The sequence below is a fragment of the Pseudorasbora parva genome, chromosome 25 (genome assembly GCF_024679245.1).
Source record: "Pseudorasbora parva isolate DD20220531a chromosome 25, ASM2467924v1, whole genome shotgun sequence".
NCBI lineage: Eukaryota > Metazoa > Chordata > Actinopteri > Cypriniformes > Gobionidae > Pseudorasbora > Pseudorasbora parva.
Genome location: NC_090196.1, coordinates 5368995 through 5392438, shown reverse-complemented (window position 1 = coordinate 5392438; position 23444 = coordinate 5368995). Strand labels below are relative to the sequence as shown.

Below are 23444 nucleotides of genomic sequence, written 5' to 3'. Positions count from 1 at the left end.
GCTCTTCAAACCAGCATAATTCAGTGAGAAATGAAAATAAATGTTAATCTGCATGACAAAATATTTTGCAAACGTGATAAAACTATATTTGTCCAAATAGGCACGCTGTTTGGCAAGATGAACAACGCGCCGACGTGATAAGAGAACGTGAACCACCCAACATGCGATGCGATAGAGATGAGTAATTCTAGATCGGGGTAAAAGCGAAGAGGTTTGAGGCTTCATAGTCTCGACCGCGCATCTGAAGCAGAGCGATGCGCGCTGGGTTGCCGTGATGATCCGCGCTGTCTATCACTCGGCAGCTAAATCTATATTTGTCCAAATATGCAGCACACTGTTTCACTAAGAGCCCGAACACATGCGGTTTAGTGCATGGCTGTGACGACAAATAAAACGGAGAGGACGTGGCTTTTGTTCATTATCCAACAGATTACAGATGGGTTAATTTGCACTCCTGACAAAAATTAGATAGTCAACGCTTGCAGGTTCGGCGTGCGATTGCTCAAGTTAATTTTACTTTACCGAGCCTTTGTAGCAAAGGCTTCCACAGACGGCGCCGGTTACAGCTCGCTCGGCGCCCTTTACGTTACTTCGTATCAGCACAATGCCTAGCTTTCCTCCGTGACTTTTCCGCACGCTGCTTCCAAAACTTCCCTAACATATCTCTACAATAATGATGGAAGACGAGCCTGACAGAAGTGACTGTCTCATGCATATTAACTAAATTATCTTTTATGCATACTACAGCGCAGGGATTGGACTGAATGAGCTTTATGTCATGAATATATATCGAGAATCGCTCGGAGCGGTCGACGTCAGCATGGGCCCAGCAGCCCATACTTGGGCCGAAAAGGCCGTGCCGACGTCAGCATTTGTGACGTTGCTCCGACTAAGCTTTTCAAACCGGAAGACAGAAATCGCTCTGAAAAATGCAAAAATAACTATTTTCACATATGAATACCATTAATGAGTACCCTTAGTGTTTTCAATGATGTGCAGCCTATACATATCTGTTTACATCTCAAAAAAAAGTGTTTTGGGGTTTCATGACCCTTTAAGTTTAAGGGAAACCTTAGGGCGATCTTAAGGGAAATTTTCACTTAAGATGTTTTATGCAACCGGGCACTGGACTGCAGGCTGGCCATTTCTGTGCCCGGATCCTTCTTCTACACAGCCATGATGTTGTAATTGATGCAGTATGTGGTCTGCCATTGTCATGTTGGAAAATGCAAGATCTTCCCTGAAAGAGATGATGTCTGGATGGGAGCATATGTTGTTCTAGAACTTGGATATACCTTTCAACATTGATGGTTCCTTTCCAGATGTGTAAGCTGCCCATGCCACACACACTCATACAGCCCCAGACCATCAGAGATGCAGCTTCTGAACTGAGCGCTGATAATAACTTTGTTGTCTTCTTTAGTCCTGATGACTTGGTGTCCCAGTTTTACAAAATGAACTTCAATCTTTCATCCATAAAAAACATTTGGCGCATCATAAAGAGGAAGATGCGACAAAGAAGACCTAAGGCAGTTGAGCAACTAGAAGCCTGTATTAGACAGGAATGGGACAACATTCCTATTCCTAAGCTTGAGCAACTTGTCTCCTCAGAGGGGATGCCACACAGTGAGTGATGGTGAGTGTCGTGCTTATAAGTGATAGTGAACGAGTGGGTGTGGCGTAAGTGTCCATGTCCGATGGTGCAGGAAGTGCAGTTGTGACAATGTTGTATTCTTGAGAAAATATTGACATTTGAAACTATTACATCATTGCATTATTTTTATTAACAATGTTGTCCCAACTTTTTTGGAATCGGGTTTGTATTTGAACTCTCTGAAATTCATAATGTGCTCTGACTGAACATCAGCGTGATCAGCGTGACACTTTTCAATCACTTTTCAAGTGGACAAAGAGGCACTCTGGACATTGTTGTGATATTAATTAATCACAGGCAGCTGGTTTATAGAGAGCATGTCGAAACCCTGTAATAAAGCTGTAATGATGCAGTGTATTTTGTGTTCAAATAGAACATTTTTGGTTTTATTGTTTTTATAGTTTAGCAAAATCGTCTGTTAATGTCGGCAGCCATTAGGCTACACTTGTGGAAACTACAGTCCAACTTATATTGTCTTTCTTCTGTTGATTACAGAAACTGAGTTTTCTTTAAATTAAAATATGTGGCACCAAATTCATCCTTCTGTCGTTAATCTGCACCTGCCTTATTAGCAATTGGCAAAAACTGAAATTGACAACTATTTTAATAATCGATTAGTCGGCTTAAGTAATTTTTTAAGACAACAGTCAAATTCTTTGATTCCAGCTTGTTTAATGTGAATATCTTCTAGTGTGTTCTCTCATATGTGCTCATATTAGCCACCTCGTATTAGTATGAATTGCCGTGAGATCGGGCTGCATACCGGTAGGCAGTGGCCCACCTTACCGTGACCACGATGCAGTCACCCAGAATTTATAGTTTACCCACCTCTTTTTTTACCACTACACCTCTGATGGCGAGGGACCGCGAGAGCGGCCGGTGACGAGCGGTAATGAGTACCAGCTGCGTGACACACCGGTCTCGTCTCGCGGCCAAGGGACGGAACGCAGGAGGAACGAAGGCAGCAGAGGACGAGAGAGGACCAGGCCTGGAGTTTATGTTGAGTTTTGGTTTACGTGTTATTATGTGTTTGTGGGCAGTCGTCCGTGAGGGGCTGCCCACGTTTTATTTTCGTTTTGTTTATTTATTTTGAAATAAATGTTGTTGAACGTTCGCCGGTTCCCGCCTCCTTCCTTCCCATCTACGAACCGTGTTAGATTGGTGCCGAAACCCGGAAGGAAGGAGGGACGCGCTGTCGGAGAGCCCTCGCTGCTGAGGGGGATCGCGGTGCTGAGGAGTTTGGGCAGCGCGGATGATGAAAGACCGCGAGTGATTGCCCGAGGCGGTGGTGCTGGAGCGAGTGAAGACCGGTGGGACGGAGAGCTCGCTGCCGTGCCCCTGGGTCGAGGTGGGGTGGCGGCCGTCCTGGAGGGAGCGGAGGAGTTGCCGGCGTTCGCCGTGGGCCGGAGCCTGCTGCCGTCCGCCGGAACGGGGAGGAGCAGGGAACGCGGAGCTCGCTGCCAAATGCCCTCAATCGGAGGAGCCACCGCCGGCCGCCAGGGGGCGGAGGAGGATCGGGCCGTCCACCGGGCGTCCAGCACCATCGCATAGCCCCGCGAGGAAGAGCCTCTCGGCTGGTGAGGACCAAGCGGCAGTGTGTCGGGGAACCGGACCAGATTTTTTTTTTTTTTTTTTTTTTTCCTCTCTCCCCTCTCTCGTTCTGTAGCTCCGTGCTCCCATCTCCATTTCTCTCGCCTCTCTGTCCTTACCCCCAGGTGCCGTGGCCGCCGTGATCGGCCCCCCCGGGAAAGGGGGGAGTAGAGCGCCGTCTCGGGAGTGCCCCCCGGCCTGCGAGGGGCGATGGGGGTATGTGGTGTGGCAAGCAGCGTGGCAAGGGGCCGCGGGAGCATAAAAGGAGGAACGAAGGCAGCAGAGGACGAGAGAGGACCAGGCCTGGAGTTTATGTTGAGTTTTGGTTTACGTGTTATTATGTGTTTGTGGGCAGTCGTCCGTGAGGGGCTGCCCACGTTTTATTTTCGTTTTGTTTATTTATTTTGAAATAAATGTTGTTGAACGTTCACCGGTTCCCGCCTCCTTCCTTCCCATCTACGAACCATGTTACAATCAGTTATTTTAATAGATGTATTTACAATTATATCAAACAGAAACAAAGCCCAAACAATTGCTTGAACAGCCGCAACAGCAACACGTTGCAAAATGATTCATTTACCTCCAACTCTCTTTGCAGAACACAATCCCTGCCCATCACTGATCCATTATGTGGACACAGCAGCGACGGAATGCTACTAAAGATAATCATGAAGTGAAAAGAGCAGTGATCTGACGACTTGGAAAATCATGCAGTGTGAACTACGCCATTAGAAGGTTGAAAATAATCAGTTATTTAAGCAGTGATTAAATTACATAGAAAGTGATCAAAGAACGCTCTCTACACATCAATGGAGCTGTCAATCAAACAGCACAAGTTCATCAGTGAATGAGTTCTAGACTCTCATTAATCATAACGAGATTATGACTTAATCATAACTTTATAAAACTCCCGTAATAAACAACAAATCTTTTATAGGGGCGACAGCGAATAGTCGAAGATTCGATGCATCTCACAGTCAAATCTCCGCGGGTGTTATAATTAATAACAATAATTCATTACATTTATATAGCGCTTTTCTAGGCACTCAAATTGCTTTACAAGAATCTCCTCAACCACCCCCAATGTGCAGCATCCACCTGGATGATGGGACGGCAGCCATATTACACCAGAACGCTCACCACACACCAGCTGATTGGTGGAGAGGAGACCGAGTGATTAAGCCAATCAGGATATGGGGATGATTAGGAGGCCATGATGGACAGAGGCCAATGGGCAAATTTGGTCAGGATGCGGGGTTACACCCCTACTCTTTTTCGAAGGACATCCTGGGATTTTTAACGACCACAGAGAGTCAGGACCGATAACGAAACGAGAATCAAACCATTTTGGGGGTGCTCAATATTTTAAAGACATGGCGCAGCGCAAAGCCAAGCCAAGCGCCGATCAACATCTTTAAAATTTGAACACATTGTTTTCAATGGGTGTACAGCACCAGGGAAGGGGCAGCATCAGGAAGTCGACTCAGAAAGTTGTTTAAAATCCTGCCGCGCCACAGCGCCATTTCAAGGTTTTATATTAAATTTATATTTCCCTCAAATCATCAATGTACATAATGATTTCACCCTGTGCTACAACAAACACCCATCGTGCAGCTCTTCTGTCAGAAGTCGATTAAACATTGAGCTTGTGCGTATGTAATGTGAGTCCGGTGTGAGATACACTGAGCTTTGTGTCCGATGTGCGCCCCCTTTAGGCACAATCGGCTTAAGAACGTGCATATAAACGCACTCAAAGTGCTCTTTTCCTCTCTAGGCAGGTATTCTTTTAGGTTTATTTATCAAAATGTTCTTTTATATATTTGTGTGTTCTGTATTTCGACCGCGGCTTAAAAATGTTATGAGAACGTTTTACGAATGTTTATTCACCACGTTACCTTTTATTTAAACCTAAATAAGAAAGCCATTGTCAGTAGGTCTGTCAGTTGGCAGGCAGTTTTGGTCGCTTTATGAATAGTTGTTGCTGTGTGCAGTGTGTAAAGGAAAATCTAAATATTTTTACCCTCCTGCTGACTGGTGTCATGCCCCTCCCAACACACACACACACACACACACACACACACACACACACACACACACACACACACACACACACACACACACACACACACACACACACACACACACACACACACACACACACACACACACACACACACACACACACAGATAATTCGACTATAGAGAGATTTGACAATTCTGATTCGAATCTTGTAAACCCTTAGTCGTGGACACCCCTAATCTCTTATGTACATGTGTTTGCACTGTTAGTTATGATGAAAGCATTTGTTAGTGTGCAGAATTCGACTTGCAATGATGAGATCACACTGAAGTCTCACGCGTATAAAACAATGCAGCTCATGAGCCTTTTAAAGACATTTACTTTCCACAGAAGTTTCTTTTGACAGAAATGTGAAATTAGATTGCAACGGAATATGAGCAAACTAACCAAAGTGTTAAAATATTTTTAACAACTTTAACTGCTTTTCTATGCACATGCATGACACATAAAGTCATACTTTTCAAAGTGATTTACAGTTGGACTAAAAAGTATGGATATTATAATATAATCCGGTTTATTAAATACAGGTTTTCAAACAAAACAGAAAAAAAAACATGATTAATAATTAAGAATAAAAGTGTCTGAATATGCCAAATCCACACGTTTATCTACTTCATCAGAAGTAAAATAAAACAATGGTAAAAAATGCATATATACATAAAAACGCAAACAAAAGATTTGTAATCCCCCAGTTTGATCGAGCCGAGCATAAGAAGCAGTGTTATTCAAATGTGTGGGGCAAAACCCGGCTCCGTTTAATATGTGTGTGCGTGTGTGTGTGGGGGGAGAGAGAGAGAGAGAGAGAGAGAGAGAGAGAGAGAGAGAGAGAGAGAGAGAGAGAGAGAGAGAGAGAGAGAGAGAGAGAGAGAGAGAGAGAGAGAGAGAGGGGTTTAGTGTGTGCCAGATGGAGGCTCTGTCTTTTATTGGCGGTGTGAAAGGACAGCTTATAGTGCTCCTCTGTGGTCCGGCTCAATAGAGAGGGTGAGAGCAGACCCTCACACACACACTCTCACTCAAAGCCTGATGCTTGTCACCATATGGAGCTGTTTAAAAACGGCCATAGCCCCACACAAAAGAGCAACATTAACAGCCTCTTACAATGACTGCTGGGACAACACTGAATTATAGCACAGGGAGAGCAGTCACACACACACACACACACACACACACACACACACACACACACACACACACACACACACACACACACACACTTTATGACCTTATCACTCAAATTTTAGGTTTGATAGTACTGAAAGCTTTGAATATTTTCAATTTCAGATAGAACTGAAAGGGAATTGAAGGGGTTGTTCTCAAAGCGACTTTAGGACCCAGATTTTATATTAAACATCGAGTGGTGACCCAACACAATATCAAGATTGTTTATAGTATAAAAGAAAAGCAAAACAAACTGAGTGTGTATATATATACTGTATATATATATATATATATATATATATATATATATATATATATATATATATATATATATATATATATACACACACACACTACCATGAACTGTAAAGGCTCAACAATATGCACATTTATTAATGGAATGTATAGACTAAATAATTTTGCAAACGCATCTCAATAGTCTGGCCATATAAGAACTGCTTTACAGGTGAAACAAACTCATTTAATAATTGATTTTTCTGAACTGACTTCAGCTGAACAACAGCCGAAATGCATCATTTTCCTGTTATCACTGTAAAGCTGTGTTGTATAAAGCGCTATAGTAATAATGTTGACCTGACCTGATAAACGATTTACTAATCGTACTAACGATTTACTAATTGATAATAGACAAGAGTTTTCTAGGGGTGTTGAAATGAATCGTGGCATTGATGCAGTAATAGACCATAATCGATGATAGCCTACTTTCGTTTCTCTGACGTCATTCGTCACGTTTGCGTTAGCGTAAAATGGTGGAGGGAGGTGAAACACAAAAAGTGATATATAAAAAAGAAACACTATTAACATTAACAGCATGTGAGTGCGTGCGAGCGAGTGTGCTCGTGTCTGCGTGTGCGCGTGCCTGATGTGTGTGCTTGCGAGCATGTGCTAGCATTATTGTAACTTTAATAAAATACTTGACATGTTTTCGTAGCCTGTTTACTAGTTTTTATTAGTTGCTCATAGCTAAATGCTCCTGTCGTCTGCTGTGTTCAGACTTAAGTTGTGTTTGATTATTGCTTCATTCAGAAAGTGTAAATTCCTGGGTAAAGGGTATAGAGTTGATATATCTGACTGTTTGAATATTTCAGTAATATTGAAAATTGAGGATGCAACGAATCATGATGCATCGTGATATCAAACCGAATCGTTGACACGATAATCGTAATCGAATTAAATAGTGAGACCAGTGACGATTGACACCCCTGTCTAAGCGCAGTTCAAAAGCATTTTAGAAGACCTGCAAACAACGCTTGAGTTGAGACCCACAAGAAGCAAGTAGTTAATATTGAGAATTGGACCCTAAATAAAGTGTTACCAAATGAATAGCATTTTAAAAATGTGACGATACAAGCATTTCCCTCCAGCATTGAGCACGGTTGAACTGATTCTTAAATGCCTCTGATTGGCTATCATGTTCACACGCAATGCATGACCTTCATCTCCAGAGCCGCTCTGAGTCACTTCATGAGCATTTCATTTGAGAAAAAAAGACTATCGTCATATCATAACCACACAACATCTGTAAATAAAAGTTTGCTTTAACTTCAAATTTTGGCAGAAATATATTACAGTTGTACAGTAGAATTTAGCTACATCTCAATGTAATAATAATAATAATAATAATAATAATAATAATAATAATAATAATAATAATAAATTGTTACTAAAACTGTATTTTAATAAAGAAAATGTAATTGTTCTTCCATGTTTTATTTTTAAGAGTAAAGCTCTGTTGTGCAGCATTTTGTTAAACAAACTTTTTCTTTGTCAAATTTAATTTGAGTAAAATACAAATTAAAGTAATGTTTTATGTCTACATTTGATAGCCAGAAAAATGTTGTAGCTATCTTAGCTATCAAAATCCAGTGTTCGGCACTTTGCGGACGTGAGTTTTTGTTGTAGATGTCTGTCTTTATTTAAAAAAAAAAAAAAAAAAAAAAAAATTGTTGTGTACTGTGCTAATTAACTGAGATTTCTTACAGCTCTTACAGGTTTTTGGCCTTGTCTGTTCCGTTGCTTCTATTACTCTCCCCTTTTTTGTAAGTCGCTTTGGATAAAAGCGTCTGCTAAATGATTAAATGTAAATGTAAATGTAAATACACAACATACAATTTCTGGAAAAAAATAAAATAAAATAACAATTAAAGCTGTATTTTTTTTTCAATTAATAGATATGCCTTTTTCTTATTAAAATGTAATTAGACCATTAGAATGCAATCCAGAAAAAAATTAAAACAGAAAATAGAATATTGTAAAAAATAAAAAAATAAAAATAAAAATAATAATAATAATTGAGAAGTAAAATACTTGCCCTAAAAAAGAATTTTAATCAATTGTTTTTTAAATTGTATAAGTTTCATGAGTTTAGTTAATTATATATGCTTTTACATTACTAACATTTTATTTAACCATTAAAATGGAGTCCAAAAAAATTGAAAAGGAAAAAAATGGATTCAAGAAAAATGTTAATAAAAGAATTTGAAAAATGCACTTTAGTGCACTTAATACTATTGAAGGCACTTCTTTTTCACAATGGATATGACATACAGGTATTATTAGAGGTGATTGAAAAGGCATTTAAATAAACCCAAACCAATGATGTCTAAAATCCCAGAAAGCACCGAGACAAGCTCTGTGGAAAAACCCAATCCAAGACAACAGACAAAAAAGAAAGGAGTAAAAATACTTTGTAATATTTTACCCAATATATTATTTTACCCAATATACCCAATATTATGTGCATTTCCGGAGCACAAATTTTCTGCCGTATATAGTGATTCCGTCGGGGTTAAGATGCTGCCTTTGGAAGGTGCCTGTGTAGTAAACTAGGTCTTTTCCATCTTCCACAAGTCTTCTGATGGCTCTCATAAATCATGAGCTGGGAATTACAAAGGAACAAGAACATTTCTGACTTTTTAAGGCAGCCTATATTTTACCTCATCTCACAAAACTATAAATCCAACCACATTTACTCTGCAACGCTGTGAAATTGTTTTGTAAACACACAAAAGGCCAATAAAAAGATGTAAAGAGCCTTCCTTATCCTAAAACTTAAGCATGAGTTTAATCCTTTTATAGCACAGTAGCTCAATCCTCCTTTCCTATTGGCTGAGAGCGGCGGAGAGGTGCATGTCCGCCCTGAGGCGGCTGGAGCGCTGCCTGTTTGTTAAACTAATAATTGCCGTGTCATTACACTATAATTACACACAATGATCATTCGGCTGCCTGTGCGTATAGAGAGAGTTGCATACCAGACACACAAATTAGCATGAATTAAATACCTCATCATTGCAATTATTAATGTTGAACAAGAGCGCTGAACTCCTGCATGAAGATGCCTGAAGGTGTAAACCACCATGACCATGATTTCATATATTAACACTGGCTTCTTCTCATTATTAGATTGTGTGCTCTTGAAAATGTGGGCAAACCCTTTTAATGTAACTTCAATTAACAAAGGTCAATGAAAAGCAGAGACATGTGCACATGCTCGCCGGTGCTGTACACTCAACTGTGTTTGTTTTGAAATATAAAAGAGTTTAAGAAGAATAGATGAAGAATATGTGCATGGTTGCTGAACCTAGCAGATACAGCTACAATAGTGGAGAACTGAGAGGGATTTTTTCTTGTGTTTTTTTTCCAAATCTGCCCTAATGATTGTTGGGCGTATCGCATTACCAGTGTTGGGAGTAACGAAATACATGTAGCTTAGTTATGTATTTAAAATACAAAACTTGAGTAACTATTCATTACAGTTCATTTAATTATTTGCAATTCATGTAAACAGTGAGTGGAGATTATGACTCTGCAAAAGCATCCTAAGATACAGTTCTACTCATAAGTTTCATACCCCTTGCAGAATATGCACAATTTTAATAACTTCAACAAAATAATGGTTTTCATGTTTCACGATAAGTCATTTGTTTAGGTAATTAAAACTTTTTATCTCACAATTCTTGCTTTACAGCACACAACTACAAGGTTAAATCTCTCCATGAAACGCAATGCATTAAGAGCAGGGGGTAAAAACTTTTGAACAGGATGATGTGTACATGTTTCTTATTTTGTGTTTAAAGGAGGGGGGGGGGGGGGTACACCCAGTTTCAGTCAATCTCATGTCAATCTTGAGTACCTATAGAGTAGTGTTGCATCCTTCATATCTCCAAAAAGTCTTTAGTTTTATCATATTTATAAAAGAAATATGGTCTGTACCGAGTCTTTCCGGAAAAAAACGAGCGGCTGGAGGCGTATCGTGTGGGCGGAGCTAAAGAATGACGAGCGCGCACAAAGCGGTGACGTCCTCAAGCGTGGAGAAACCCATCGCTATCGATCTCAGCTAATAGATATATGATCCAGAATCAAATCTGAGGCTGAAATAAATTGAGCAGGAGAAACAGCAGCAGCAGGACGTCCGTCTCTGTGGTATGGACTGTATTTAGTGGCCTGTCAACATTTGTGTGTCTTTACTCGCAGTTTATGAGGACATGATTCGGTTTATGGACTATTGTATGCGACTAAACCTTAGCAGTAGCAAGCAAAACGGTTTTGCACGTCAGACTAGTGTAACATTATACAGAGAACAGCAATGGAGTAACTGTTAGCGCATTTGAATGACGAAGCACGCGATCGTGTCGTTTACTGATGTTTACTCACGCGACGATAGCCAACAGCACAGACATTTGAAGCAGTTTTACTCACCGACTGCTTCCAAAGCAGGACCGAACCTTTATCGCTGGGACCGCTCCGTCAAAAACACACTTCTTTGGGATGATTTGGTGAAGTCCTGTGACAGCAGTGACCGTGGAAATCCACTTTGAGACGCGACTGAAGCGATGTTGTGAAGCTTCCCGTCATTTCTGCGTTCAAATCGGTTCAAATGCAGCGCTGCCTTCCCGGAATGCTGTGCTGAAGCGTTGAAGTCGCTCGACGTCACCCATAGGAATAAAGTGGAGAGCGGCGCCACATAAGTGTTCACTGACGAGTGGATCTGCAGCTGAGAGACTGTTTATGAGCGTGCATTTCCTCTCTCGCTCTAGTCACACGCGCGCGCACCCTACCGGGAGAAGAGCCCGTACGGCCCATACAAGGACCTTCCGCTCTATTATTTCCGCATGTATTTTGTAATCTGTCGTGAAATTAATTTGAAAAGTAACCCTCTCGACCCTGCACATTACAAGTAACTTGAGTTACGTAAAGTAACTAGTAAAGTAATGCATTACTTTTAAAATTTACAACAAAATATCTGAGTTACTTTTTCAAATAAGTAATACAAGTTACTTTGTTTTCCCATGTATTGACTGACAGATGCCAATAATTAAATGTTAAATAAAACAAATATTTTATGCATTTAATAATCTCACTTCCTTGACCAATGTCTTGCTGCTGACCTTCAATGATTCAGTTAAACCATAAGCAAAAATAACCTATTTTTTTTTCTCTTGCATCCCATTCCAGAAAAGCAGAAGCTGAGAGGTTTGTTTGAGCTGTGCCCTCTATTGTAAAAGTGTCCATTTGGACGTCCCTCTTGGCTATAAGCCCAGCCCAGGAGAAAACAAATTAAGCAAAAGTAACGTAACACATTACTTTTCTTAAAAAGTAACTAAGTATCGGAGTTAGTTACTTTTTAAGGGAGAAACACAATATTGAAATGCATTTTTTAAGTAGTTTTCCCCCAACACTGATCCTTTATATTGCAGGAATGGAATTTCTTAGCAAATCGACCATCTTATTTGGGAGTCCATTTTTCTCAAAAGTTTGACCCTGTGTTAGGGTGTTGCGGGTGGTCTCTTTGTGGTTACTAAGGTGTTCCATGTGGTCTTTAGCATGTTGCCATGTGATTGCTAGAGTATTCTGTGCAGTTGGTCAAAAGAGCCCACCCAAAAGTCTGTGATATTGTGGTCCCTAAATATAACTCAGGTCAGAATGATTGCCTTAGCAAGCACCTCTAATAAACTTGATATAACCAAAAAACATTCTTGGAGAGCATACTTACCCCCTGGAAATCCAGTGAGGTCATTGAAGGGATTGAAGACAACATGGATCAAACATTGTTCTGATGCTAATGAAATACTGTACAATAGACTCTAAGCAAGTTTCCTTTACATTCTAGTCAAGTGAGCTAATGAGATCTAATGAAAGAACTACTCTAAAGAGAACAGCTACTCGACTAATCCATTCTACCTTCATCAACACATCACAGGGCTAAAGTAAAGCAGCCCACGAGGAGAGGAGCATTGTTGTGAAGCTCAGGGTAAGGGAAGGACCAAATCTAGGTACATAGATTAACATCCACAGAGGGGATTATGGACACCTACTCCCATTTCAAAGCCTCGCCTTTTTTTGAAGTTTTGGGGGTGGTTGGCTCTAAGCTGAGAAATTGTGAGTCTAAAGGCTAAACTCTCATTTGATTCCTCTGGGATCTCCTCAGCTTAATCCCCAGATCCTGGTCTCATCCTCCCTTGTTATTCGATCACCCCAAGATCAGTGTCCAATCTGGCCACGGACACCCCCTTCTCATCTCCACCCCCCTTCATTAACTTCTCTTAAGAAGATTAGCAAGCCCTTGGATGTTATTGTTTGCAAATCTGATTTCCCTGGTGTCATATTCTAGTAAACAACAGCATTGCGATGGACGCAACTGACCAGTGGGCATCTCTACTCGTACATACCATTCACATATCGTTCATCCACACACACCCCAAAGAAGAAGATATCAAATTCCACACAGGGATCAATGACAATGAAATGTTTTTTTTTTTTTTTAAATCTGATTCATTTAAATGAACTATTTTAAACACAGTTGCATGACAATTTGTAACTATGACACATTTTGGCAATTTAGTGGCAAGTTCCTATGAATTCATAAAATGCTATTCGTATTTATTTTATCACAAATCATATCATTCTCACTCCCAACTTGCACATATTGACGTTCGGTCAGGACCCCTCAACCTAACCCTTACTGAATAAATTGTGCCTGCAGTCATATTTGTCTGTTATATCCTGTGTTTTATATCATATAATACACAAATGTGTAGGTTTAAGGGTAGTGTTGGGTTACTTGTTCAAAAAAGTGTAAATAGCATAAATAAAAAAAATAAATGTCAATAAAATTATTGAGAATCACCCTCCAACATGTCAATGGCAAAATCATTACCAAATATATAATTGCACCATGACGGTAACAAATTAATGGGGTACCCTGCACATCGAAACATTACGCTAAAGTGCTACTCTACATTAAAATGTGACGGTGAGGGTTCCTGACCAAGCGTCAATTTGTGACGAGTTGGGAGTGAGAATGTGTTGGTTTTAACATTGTATGAATTCATACTAAAACTAAATTGCACCTTCGTAAAATACTTTTTTTAATTTCTTTTTTCAGGGGTGTGTTTCTCAAAAGCATTGTTAGCCAAGTTTCATAGTTATCAGCAGAGTCTGTGTTTCCCGTAACCATAGTTCATACGAATATTCACAAACAGCATCGCAAAGTGGAATGAGAGCTCTTGACCTGAGTTTAGATGCAGTTTCTTGTTTGCATGACACGTAGGCTTTAACATATATTTATATTAAGCAAAATAACACATTCAGTACAATCTATGTCTATGTACAAATGTCATTTACATCTTTTAGTTTGTCAAGAGACATGGTTGAATGACAAATTGGTGACAATATTGTTATATGTGACCCTGGACCACAAACCCAGTCATAAGTCACATGGGTGTATTTGTGGCAATTTATATTTTGGTTAAAATAATGATTTTCTTTTTTTTTATATGCCAAAAATCATTATGATATTAAATGTTCCATTAAGATATTTTGTAAATTTCCGACCCGTATGTATGTGTATGTGTGTGTGTGTGTGTATATATATATATATATATATATATATATATATATATATATATATATATATATATATATATATATATATATATATATATATATATATATATATATAATGTATTATTAGTAGCAATATGCATTGCTAAGGACTTAATTTGGACAAATTTAAAGGTTTATTTTATTAACATTTGGATTTTTTGCACCCTCAGATTCCAGATTTTCAAATAGTTGTATCTCGACCAAATATTGTCCGATCCGAACAAACCATGCATCTATGGAAAGCTTATTTATCCAGCTTGATGTGTATCAGATGACTGATCAGATGATGTATAAATCTCAGTTTCATAAAGTAACACATTTACCCTTACGACTGGTTTTGTGGTCAAGGGTCACATATGGTTTTGGGAAACCGTCGTGAATAGCTAGTATATTTATTCAACGATGCATCCAACTATAGTAGTTAACCAGTGAGAATGAAATTAAAGGGATAGTTCACCCCAAAATTTTATTTAGTCATTACTTACCCGCATGTTGTTCTAAACCTTCTTCTGACGAACAAAAATAAATAATTTAAATTATGTTTTTAACCATGACAGTTGATGTATTCTATGATTTTATTCTAGAAAATACCATTAGTATTTTCCTACAAGTCAACGGGTGTCATCAACTGTGTGATTACAAACATTATTTTAAAAAATATTTTTTTCATACAGGTTTGGAACAACATGAGGGTAAGTAATGACAACATTTTCACTTTGGGGTCTATCTCTTTAATTGGAGCTGAAAATTTGAAATATGTGGGCATATGTGGATGGGAATTTTAGCCTTTAAGCATTCACATGGCCTTAAAACTGCATTTTCAATACAATTTAGTCACGTTAACTCACTACTTTTTACTGGAAGAGCTTTGAAAACAATTACTGTCACACTGCTGAAAATAGTAGTTAAGTTGGAAGTTTTTCTATTTTTATTTCAGCCTCACATTACAGTTGATGATCTTCCTGAAACAATCTTGATCATAATTCCAGACAACAGAATACACAATTAAAACTAAAAATGACATGGAAAGAGGAATAAACCGATGAATGGCTTTGCATGACTTCTTCCTAGTGGCGTGAAGTAGAAGCGAAAGGGATAGAATGAAGGGATATAGGTAGAGTTGTGTACTTACAGTAACAAAGTCCTGCAGACATGAAACGAAGTAGAAAATGAATGTAATGAGATTGTAGACATAACGGACGCATAAATCAAACATGGTCAAAGGGTGTACCACACAAAGTCACACATTGCAATTCAATGGGTCTGCGATTTTGCAAAGATTCACAAGGGACTCAAGGTAACCGTTTGATTGAGAATGAGGAGGCACTAATTAATTTGAAAAGCTGCTATCTTGCTCTGTATCTGCGTCTATGAGAGGGGTTAGAACCATTTGGCCCGAATGCTTCAAACACAAAGAGCTTCATTTCCCCTAGAGACACCAATGCCAAGTTCAGCCCACAAACCCTTTTCAATTCTGCCAAGCAATTCTAGCCATGCCATTAATTCCACAAAGCCAAATGTAATTGATTGATAAGGGCCTGAGATTAACCTTTCCTATGAGTTTTTGTCTCTCAATCGTGATGGCCACATAAGATGCTGTCTATCCCATCAACACTATCTCTTTTATCTGATCTTGGTTAAGAGCATTGGCCATTACTGTTGACCTGGGGGGACTGGATGAGCAAAAAGGTCCACTAAAAATGTCCATCTTTGACTGCCACATCTGAAGTCCAATCTGATGAGAATGTCTCATCTTATCTTTAAAGACAATGAAGATGCATTTGAACCGGTTCCTTGTTTGAAAAAATGTATTGTTGGGTACAGAAGAAAACCTTGCGTGCTCTTTGGAAATGTCCTGTTGTTGTCTAAGTTAGCATCACTTACACAAAAGAACATTTTGCTGTTATCAGTGCTAGCATGCTCGTGGACACATGATTTAAAGTGTCCTCTCCAGTGGGAGCAGGTCCACAAACTTTCACTGAAGTGAAACAGAATCCCATTGGACCAGATCCACCCTAACTAAGAAATATAGTAGATGCATCTAAAGATTGTGAAATCCGTTTGACTTTCAAAACTAGTGGATAGAACAATAGACAATGTTTGATTTTATTTTTTTTATTTTTTTTTTGATATCTTGAGGAAAAGTAATGGTAACTATGTTTTAAAAACACAATTTTAAAAACAGCTTTTGTGAAAAATTTAATTTTAATTTTAAAATTTTAATTTGCAGAAAAAAAATTGCCATTTGTGGGCCATGATTCTCTACTGATTTATCTATTCAAATTATAAGTAGATAATTTCGAAACATATTGTAACAGAGTTGAAATGATATAGTGCTTTCAAGTTAAACTTAGGGTTAGGATAGTTAGACTTAGGGTTAGGATAGTTAGACTTAGAGTTAGGATAGTTAGACTTAGGGTTAGGATAGTTAGACTTAGGGTTAGGATAGTGAGACTTACAGTTAGGATAGTTAGAATTAGAGTTAGGATAGTTAGACTTAGGGTTAGGATAGTTAGTCTTAGGGTTAGCATAGTTAGACTTAGGGTTAGGATAGTTAGACTTAGAGTTAGGATAGTTAGAATTAGAGTTAGGATAGTTAGACTTAGGGTTAGGATAGTTAGTCTTAGGGTTAGGATAGTTAGACTTACAGTTAGGATAGTGAGACTTACAGTTGGGATAGTTAGTCTTAGGGTTAGCATAGTTAGACTTAGGGGTACGAAAATGAGACTTACAGTTAGGATAGTTAGACTTACAGTTAGGATAGTTTGAGTTAGGGTTAGGAGAGTTAGACTTAGGGCTAGGATACTGAGACTTACTGTTAGGATAGTAGGACTTAGGGTTAGCATAGTTAGATTTAAGATTAAGATAGTTAGAATTAGGGTTAGGTTAATTAGACTTACAGTTAGGATAGTGAGACTTACAGTTAGGACAATTTGACTTAGGGTTAGGAGAGTAAGACTTAGGGTTAGGATAGTTAGATTTAAGATTAAGATAGTTAGAATTAGGGTTAGGATTAGAGCTGCAACTAACGATTATTTTTTCTGTCGACTAATCTAACGATTATTTTTTCGATTAGTCGACTAATCTAACGATTAATTTTTTTACCCTTTGAAATTTTTCACAATTCTGTGGCACCCCCTCGCATAAGTTACGCTAGAGGTGTAACAGTACAGACTGCTCACAGTTCGCTTTGTATCACAGTTTTAGGTTCATGTTTCAGTACAGTTCGGTATTTGCTATGTTCAGGGGAAAAAGGACTACTGTCAAATGAAAATAAGAACCGATAACTTAAATAGAAGCAGCAGCACAAATACATACTATTGAGCAGATGAGAATAAAATAAACAATGTTTTTCAGGTGGGTCTAACATTAGTTTTTAGGTAGAGAAATGGAATGAAGTAATCAAAAGTAAAATAACCACACATTTAACTGTTTAAAATTAAAAAAATAATCCTTATTAAACTTACAAAAGCTATTCAATCAAGAGCAGTGAGTGATGTCTATCTTTTGTTTGACATTAACAGACAGCAGTGAAGCCTACTGCCCCTTTAAGACCCACGGGTAGTCGTGGTATTTTCTGTAAGTTCACTTAAGGCATAGAGTAGGCTATGACATTTTGACATACTTTTTGTGAGTTTGTCCGTTTAAGCACAGGATTTGAAAGATAACTCAATATCTGCGCGCTTTGGGACGAGTGCACAAAGACAGATCTTCTCATTCGCGTCTCCTGGCTACACGCGGGTGATGACGGTGAAAATGACTGCTCATATTCGGACGTACAGCAGCACTCGCATGCGTTTTATAAAGTTTACAAAGAGAGACCGTTTTGCCCACGTTTTTCTTTTATTATCGCTGTTGTTGTAGTGTATACCTGAGGAGTCAGCACGTGTATCCATCGACAGAAACATACAGCATTATTTTCAAGTTACAACCCATATTAAAGATGCTTCATCAGGTGTGAGATGAACCGAAGTGTAAGTGCGTCCCCGCAACTTTTGCTCGGGATCCCGGTTGGGAAACACTGGTCTGTATTGATTGACACCGCGCTGGTTTGTTTAGAATTATATGAGCGCCGTGACCGCGTGATGAAGGCGTGTCGCAACTCTGTTATTCAACTGCTCTGGTTTTAAAAGCTATGTCATACTAAATGCTCCAAAATGCAATAAAACTTGTTTTACGGTCGAATGCAACGAGTGTGTGTGTGTGTGAGTGAGTAAGAGACGCGCAAAAGGGCGGAGAGAGAACTTTAAGGAAATGCAGCTAAACGAATATGCGTGCGTCTTTTAAATAGCGTAAAAATGAATGAATGACGAATGTGGCGGCCGTTATTGATTATGTGGCGGTCCGCCACAAATTAGTCTATGTTCGGGAAACACTGTTTGGCCTCTGTTTAAAGTATTCCCATACTTTTGATATTCGCGGTCTAGGTTTTTGTGATAGAACCAGGAGCAGAAGCCAACATTACGCGAGATGAACGTCTGACACGACGCGTCGACGCATTTCACGAACGTCGACGTATTTCCGTAGTCGACGTCATCGATGACGTCGACGCGTCGTTGCAGCACTAGTTAGGATAGATAGACTTCCAGTTAGGATAGTGAGACTTACAGTTAGGATAGTTTGACTTAGGGTTAGGAGAGTAAGACTTAGGGTTAGGATAGTGAGACTTACAGTTAGTACGTATAGTGAGACTAAGTTAGGATAGTTTGACTTAGGGTTATGATAATTAGACTTACAGTTAGGATAGTTAGACTTAGGGTTAGGATAGTTAGATTTAGAGTTAGGATAGTTAGAATTAGGGTTAGGATAATGAGACTTAGACTTAGGATAGTGAGACTTACAGTTAGGACAGTTAGACGTATAGTTAGGATAGTTAGACATGGGGTTATAATAGTTAGACTTAGGGTTAGAATAGTTAGACTTACAGTTAGGATAGTTAGACTCAGGGTGGGTTACACCAACAAGGCTTAATCTTAAATCTAGATTAAATCTAGGTTTATCTAATAATCCTGTTGCTCCATAACTTTAAACTCAAATCTCAATTAGGAATTCGTTTTAAACTTACATGTGAGAATGTTAAAACAAATTAAAGTGCACCTACAGTTAAAATATGATGATTAAACAGAGTTTAAGTTAGGATACAGTTAGAAGAGTAAGACTTAGGGTTATGATAATTAGACTTAGGTTTAGGGAAGTAACTGCTGGTTTCACAGATAAGATTTAAGCCTAGTCATAGATTAAAATGCATGTTTGAGCTGTTTTAACTATAAGCATTTTACACTGGCATATCTTAAAACATGGCCGTGCCATAGTTTTGAATCAAGATGCACACTAGTAATATTTGTTCTAAGGCATGTTTATAAAAGCTACACCCTGAATGAACTACGACCTGATCCTGGCTTAATCTAAGCCCTGTCTGTGAAACCACGCCCTAGACTTAGAAGTTAGACGTTTTTTCTTTTTTTGAGAATGACATAAATACTTGTATCAAAAACATAAACAGTGGTTAAGCAATGCAGTGATAATTGTTCCCTAAGGTGGTAATTAGATATCTTCAACCTTGAACATTTAAATATAAAAGGGTTGAAAATAACTATCTTTTTGATTTATTCAAACTGAGTGATACTAAGAGAGCTGACCATTAATTATTAAACTATACAAACTTTTTTAACAGTATTGAAATAATGTAATTTATTTTTTCCATATAAAATTTCGGGTCACAAATAGCAGCGTTTTCTGAGAATGCTTCATTAATATCTGGTAAAAGCAGAGTAAAATAAGAATCTATTAGCATTAGCAGTAGCTACGGAGGTGGTAAGTGTTCTTGTCAGTCGCTCTACAGCAACGCTGCAAGCATCTAGCAGTGCCAGCCGTTCCCTGTCATCCTCTCCACCGCGTAAATTCACTAAACTTCATAGAAATTTAATAAGAGCTGCTGCTTTGGGCCTCCCTCCCGTAGAGCCGCGACCCGCTGCTGCTGCCAGGCACATATGTGATGATTTACAACCAGACACAAGTCTACCACCTTCCTTCGTTTCCCCCTTCTCCGTTTTCTGTGTCCAGCCATCTCCCTTGTTTCGGAAGTGTGTGTAAGTGGCAGAATACACAGCCTTGGGGCCAAAGGCTTCTGAAGTTAAGCCAATACAGGCTGCGCATGCATCCAGGGGACAAACAATATCTGGAAGTCGTCAGTGTGTTTTCTTTTCTTTTCTCTTCACCTTTAAAGAAGACCCGCTCTGTTCCTCTAACACTATCAGGCAGCAAAACGCTCCTGGTCAAACAACAATCCGTTCCTGTCTGAGTCTTTTCATCCTGCCCTAAATCTTCAAAAGAGACACTCTCTGGTTCTGTGCAGTAACGTAATCCTCATCCTAATTAGCTTGACCCTTACAATAGAGGAAGCACAACCGCTGCTACCCTCCAGTTGCTACACAAATATCTGGCCATCAGGAAATGGTAATTCTGGCACCATACACAGAATTTTAAATCCTCATCATTTTAGGTACATTATGGAAACATTTGGTCTCACCTTTTTAGAGACGAGTGTGGGGTCCTGTTGCAGAAGCAGGTACAGGGTCGTAGCGTTTCCCAGCGCCGCACACCGCAGCCACTCCCTCTCAATGGGGTCCATCTGTACCCGATGGAACAGGGACTGCAAACAAGACATAAACACTGAGAAGAGAATATGAGTTCACCTGTTATTTTTAACAACCGATAAAAAAGACACATACACCATGGGCAAGGCTAAGAACAAATATATCAAACAAGATGTCTAACTAAAGCCATGAAAATGATATTAGACAACAGGCATCCTCTGTTTAATCAGAGACTATGCCATCAGGTCGCAGATTTAGAATACCAGTGTTTTTTAGGGGGAATATATATATATATATATATATATATATATATATATATATATATATATATATATATATATATATATATATATATATATATATATATATATATATACATATTACTGTTTCAAATGTACTGTACAAAATTTCCCCAAGGGAACAATAAAAGTAAACAACAAGTCAGAAATGTTGTTCGACTCATAGGGGAGAGCAGGGGCGAAAGTACCATTTTTCTGAAAAACGCACTTTTATAAGAAAATATTTTAGACAGAGATATACATTTGCTCTGGTCAATATCTCACAAGTGTGGTCTATCAATAGCAGGTGGTATTTTGTACAAATACAGAACGACTACAGTATAATATCACTTTGAACATAAGATGAAGATTGTTACTTTTGACCCCATCGGGTGGGACGAAAGTAACACAACAATATAAGCTAGATTGTTTTGTGTTACACTTGTTTTTATTAAACATACCTGACTATGACCTTGTTAATATGTAACTGCAAACATATTTTGTAGCTAATTTATCTTTGCAAAAAATATATTAAATTACATTTTCATTTTACATTTTAAGTTTAATCAAATGTTTCAAATATAACCTGACAGTACAAACTTGTAGGTTTAGTATATTTTTTTGTGCAATTTCGATATATTTGATAATTTTTTTCTTCAACAATATGAACAATATGAAAATCAAATTAGCATAATATGCATTATATATATATAAAAGTGGGACATAAGTAACAAGTGTTACTTTCGTCCCAACAGGAAGTCCTGACATTTAAACAGGATTTACTTTTATACTGAAAAACTCTGAAAAGACAGACCTTCACGATGTGTAACAGCAATAAATAATCTGTAGAGTGAGCATTACTGTGACACATGAAACGAGAAACACAACTTGTAATTAGAAAAAAAAGTACCGCTTCAATAATTTACTTTCCGTACTCGAAAACTATATTTCGGACTCAGCCGTGGGAAAAGACGACGAAATCACATGATTTTTGGCAGATCCATCAAGGGTTGCATGCTGAATGTGCTGTCATAGCTTGGAATGCAAATGTAGTCAGGGCTCTGAGAAAATCGCTTTGTTACTTTCGTCCCGCGTTACTTTCCCCCCGGTTCTCCCCTACTATAACCATAGCTTTCTACACTTTTAGGAAAATAAGTTTCAGTAGGGGTCTGTACTCCATCTTTATACACCTAAGACTGAGGAAAAAATGTTTTTTTATTTTTATTTATGTTCCTCATAAGTGGACACCAGGGCTCAGTTGTTTCAAAAAAATATGAAATGACATGTATAGGCAAAAACAATGGGATTTTTTTTTTTCATTCACCAATCAATTTATAGCTCTTATTAATTGTTTAACCAAACTTTGTTTAAAGATGATTCTCAACTACGTTACAAAAGATATAACAGAATTAATTGATATATCATTTTACTTTATGTAATGTGTGTGTGTGTAAAATGGCCATAAGTGTTTTTTCCCATTCAGTGCAATGTACCTATACGCCCCCTCAAATTTGCATATTAATGTGTTCTTCGGGCAACATGTAATGAAAAAAGAAGTGTAATAATGGAACAATAGTTTTTCATAATGGTATCTAATATTTTATATGAATATTGATATGTAATTTCTTTCCATATTCACTTGTTGTGTCTCCCAAAATGCCTGATAAACACTATTTACGTCCTGGTGTTCTCTACAGCGGACATGTATCATCAAAAGTCATCTTTTGATTAGAAACCACATAACATTTTCCTGAGATGTTAATTTATAAAAAACATCAGATTTACAGATTTAACTAAATATTACAAAATATCATATTTCCATAAGAGTGCTAAATGTGATCATTCAGTCATTTTTAAAGAGCAATGGGAAGTTGTTCTCCTGGTGAAACTAGTATCTGTGAAAAGCACTGAATGTGCTCTTTACAGGACATCCAGACCCAGATGTTGTCAGAGAAATTCACTCACATATAATGTCCTCGTACGACAGTGGCACCCAGGAGAGGTTAAGCCTTAAAAACGATCTTTATAAAAGAGAAATGCCTTAAATGTTTGATGTTATGAATGTTATGAATACTTTGATGTTTTCAAATACTTTGTCATGCTATATTATTAATAAATTGTCATTTTCCTACACATCTCTGTCCATTACGTACGATTCTTTTTATATTCTGCATAAAATGGGT

At 38.3% G+C, this 23444-nt stretch overlaps 1 protein-coding gene across 3 annotated transcripts in view; it reads right to left on the bottom strand.

Annotated features, from left to right (window-relative positions):
• The window catches only part of LOC137065097 (ankyrin repeat domain-containing protein SOWAHA), a 179935-nt gene that overhangs the window by 69395 nt on the left and 87096 nt on the right, over nt 1-23444 (bottom strand). For all 3 annotated transcript variants that reach the window (XM_067436662.1, XM_067436663.1, XM_067436664.1), the window contains one exon: nt 20917-21039. In XM_067436662.1, coding sequence (XP_067292763.1) covers nt 20917-21039 — 123 coding nt within the window. The remainder of the gene's footprint in view (nt 1-20916; nt 21040-23444) is intronic.